The 3,468-nt window shown below is 28.4% G+C and overlaps 1 protein-coding gene and 1 long non-coding RNA gene across 2 annotated transcripts in view; one reads left to right on the plus strand and one right to left on the minus strand.

Moving 5' to 3' along the window:
* LOC107623383 (UDP-xylose transporter 2) overlaps positions 1–1,291 on the minus strand; it is a 3,828-nt gene extending 2,537 nt beyond the window's left edge. The window contains exons 1-2 of the mRNA XM_016325621.2: positions 847–1,291; positions 578–720 (exon numbers count right to left, since the gene is read on the minus strand). Of these exons, the coding sequence (XP_016181107.1) occupies positions 578–698 (121 nt within the window). The 5' untranslated portion in view covers positions 699–720; positions 847–1,291. The remainder of the gene's footprint in view (positions 1–577; positions 721–846) is intronic.
* LOC110268236 overlaps positions 1–3,468 on the plus strand; it is a 15,472-nt gene that overhangs the window by 3,422 nt on the left and 8,582 nt on the right. The window lies entirely within an intron of this gene.

Genomic DNA, 3,468 nt, shown 5'->3' on the forward strand with positions numbered 1-3,468 from the left:
AAAAACCATGGAAAATTAGAAAACTAAAATTTGCCAAATCTAATCTCCAATTAATAGTTCTAGAATTATTAAGGGCCTTGCTTGGTTGAGTTGGTGAAAGTTAAGAGTTCAATTTGAAAACGATTGTCAACCAAGGTTGAAAATAAGATACATTTCGTTATCCAGCTTTCTGTTTTTGCTATAGCAAGCAAGTATAAAGTGATTTTCATTTGGAAAAACTTCACCTAAACAAACTAGCACACCCTAATTGAGTGGATGCTTTACGTATTTCCAAACTTGCCCTAGATCACTGGTTCAGTATAGCAATAGCATAATGCTACAAGCTGTAACACATGGGGTAGCAGCAAGCACAATGGATCAAGCTACTACATTAGACATTCAAATCTAATAGGACTGATAAATAACTAAACACCAAGGATTATTATGTAGCCTAATAGAACCAATATGTTAGCAAAATTCAGTCAAAAAAGGAAATGTAGAGACTAAGTACCAAAAAGCATGATAATAACAACAAAAAGTGGCACACAAACTAATGAATGCGTTGCAAAAATCCAAAGAGGGAGCTTTATAAGCTTACCGAAAATGAAATGCAATGAGCTCATCAGTGCCTTATTGCAAATCACAATCGACACCGATGACACCACAGAAAGAGTCAACGCGCCGACAGTCCCAAGTTGAAATCGTTCTCCCTCACCCATCTTTGTTTCTTTACTCCAACACCTGAAAAACCAAATCCAAAAGCCCCCATTGAAAAATAAACCCCAATTTCAGTGAAGTCAGAGAGATACTCAATGAACAGAAGAAACTAGACACTCAGCAGCGTAGTCAAAGCAGAATTAGCCATACCCAGAAATCAAAACAGCAACTTTAACCAAAAAGCAGAGAAAGGGGATTTTGGGAAAAGGTTGAAAATTGTAGAGCTAAAGGGGAAAGTGAGTAAATGGGGTTCGTGATTTGGGGGGAAAGATTAGAGATTTGGATCGGGTAGGAAGTGGGTAAGCAACAAGAGAAAGTGATCAATCAGAGTAGTGTTGAGGTCTAAGCAGGGATGTAGGGAAGTGAGAGAGAGAGAGAGAGAAAAGCTTCATGGAAAATGAAGAAGAGAAAGAGAAGGATTGTGTATGGAGGTTGTCATGGTGATGAAGAAGATCCTAAATACTGAAATCCACCAACCAACCTTTCTGGTTTGGGGTTTGGGCATGTATGTGCTGTGAATTGTGATCAAGTGGTGGAATTGTGAATTATTAAGATGGAGAGGGTGAAAGTGAATGTGAGTGTGTGCGAGTGTGGTTGTGAATTGTGACTGTCAAAATCAATTGCCTATTTACATTTTGATACGCGCTTGCAACAGAAACGTGATTAATTTAACACTCGGGAATCAATGGATTTGGTGATTAATTAATGAATTATGCTCACAGATTATTGTATTTTTTTAATTCATTTTAAATAGTAGATCATTGATACAATATGTAAGAAATATATTCAAGTATTATAAGATACCAATTAACGACACAAGTTAACATTATTTTTATTAGTAAAAATTTTTTAATTTTTTATTTTAATAAATTAACAATAAATATATTGAAAATTAAATTTTTTAGATTTTCTTTTATAATTTTTTTCTAGAAACATATGTTAACTGAATCTATTCTTATATTCAAACTTTGAATATATGTCTTAATTTCAGTCAAGGATAGTGTACTTATTTAACATTTTGTAGTAAAAGAATGTTTTTATAATTTAAAAGAATTTAATACATTGAATGTATTGACATCTCTCAAAGTATAGTTATCCAATTAAAAAATTATTTTTCTTTTTACAAATAATTGTTCATGTAAAGAATTTAGGTAGCATTAATATTTTTAATTACATTCTAACTTAATAACATTATTGAAATAAATAAATAGTATTAGTATTAATGTATTATATAGGAGAGAAAATGTGACAATTAAGTAAGAGAAATTTGAAAAATATTTTATTCTCTGTAATTGTGTATTGCGAGCATACCTTTTTTTTAAAAAAAAAATCAGATAATTCCATTTATAAAATAAAAAAAATATATAAGTGTCTATATATGAGACAAATAAAAGAAATGAAAGACTTCCAACGCTCTGCTATAGAAATAACATCATATAATAATCTAATAAAAAAATAAAAAATAAAATACTCATCAATTACGAACATACCCTTTTAAGAAAGCAAAAAAGAAAAATGAAATTGACAATTTTTTTTTTTATGTTTCAGGGTATTTTTATTATATTAAATGTTGTAAATTAAAAATTGAAAATAAAAAAAGCTACTAATTAATTTACGAGTAATCAATGAATGTTATTAACTAATTCTCAAGAAAAAGGGCAAAATGACCAATGGATGGACGCCTAGCCAAAATAAAAGAGTGGGGTTTGGCGAGTGGCATGATTAATGGGGGGTTCCATTCCAATATTCCATTGCATTAGCAGAGTCAAACCCAGATCAAAACGAACTTCGGTTTGGTACATATCCTCTTTCGAAGTCAATTTTTAATATGAAAATGATTGTACTATTAAATGTGTTAATAGTCGAGCTATTTTATTAAATGGGCTTTCACCTGGTTTATTGCCATTGCATTGTTTTTGGTAGTTAAATGGGTACAATTGTAGGAGAACATATCAAATGAGTATTGTTCTCATTTGAGCCTGCTAAAAGTATTTGTTAAGAGAATATCCAGAATAATTTTTTAAGTATTTCCTTCAATAAATACATAACATAGTTACTGAAAAATTCAAATTTTTATATTCTCAATATTTTTTTATTTAATATGTTAACAAATATTTCATTTAAAACTATTAAATATTAAAATAATGATTTTAAATGCTTACATGAGATTATAACAAAGTTTTGTATGATAGTTAGGCTAGCTTAGACATTTCGAGTTGACCTCAAGTTGAACTGTCACTTTCTGCCTTGGCCAACTTTTTAGTTTAAAATATAATCCACCTTGGTCTTTTTTTAATATAGTACTTATGTCTTACTAATAAAAAGTATTATGTGTACGTAATAAATCAACTATAATATATTTGTATATAAATATATGTTATTTAATTCAATTTTAATATATATATATTTTATATTTAAATATATATTCTATACGAATAATTTATTTGGTAATTATTTTATAGTATGAAAGTAATATGGTTGTTTATTAATAATTGTTCTGGAACCATATTTTAAAAATATAGAATTGATTTTGTTCTAGAACCATATTTCATAATTCATATATAAACAGTAAAATTCAAGTAGGTATATACGGTATAATAGATTTAGTACTTATGTCTTATTTTTATAGAATTTTGCAAAATAAATAAATAATGAGACACAATGCAACTTTGGTTCTGTTTTAATATTATTTTGTAAAATCTTAAAACCAGAAAATACAGCAAAGAAAAATAAAATTAAATTAAAAAAGAAAGAAAGATGAAATGCATTTAA

Source organism: Arachis ipaensis, chromosome B10 (assembly GCF_000816755.2).
Source record: "Arachis ipaensis cultivar K30076 chromosome B10, Araip1.1, whole genome shotgun sequence".
NCBI classification, from domain to species: Eukaryota; Viridiplantae; Streptophyta; class Magnoliopsida; order Fabales; family Fabaceae; genus Arachis; species Arachis ipaensis.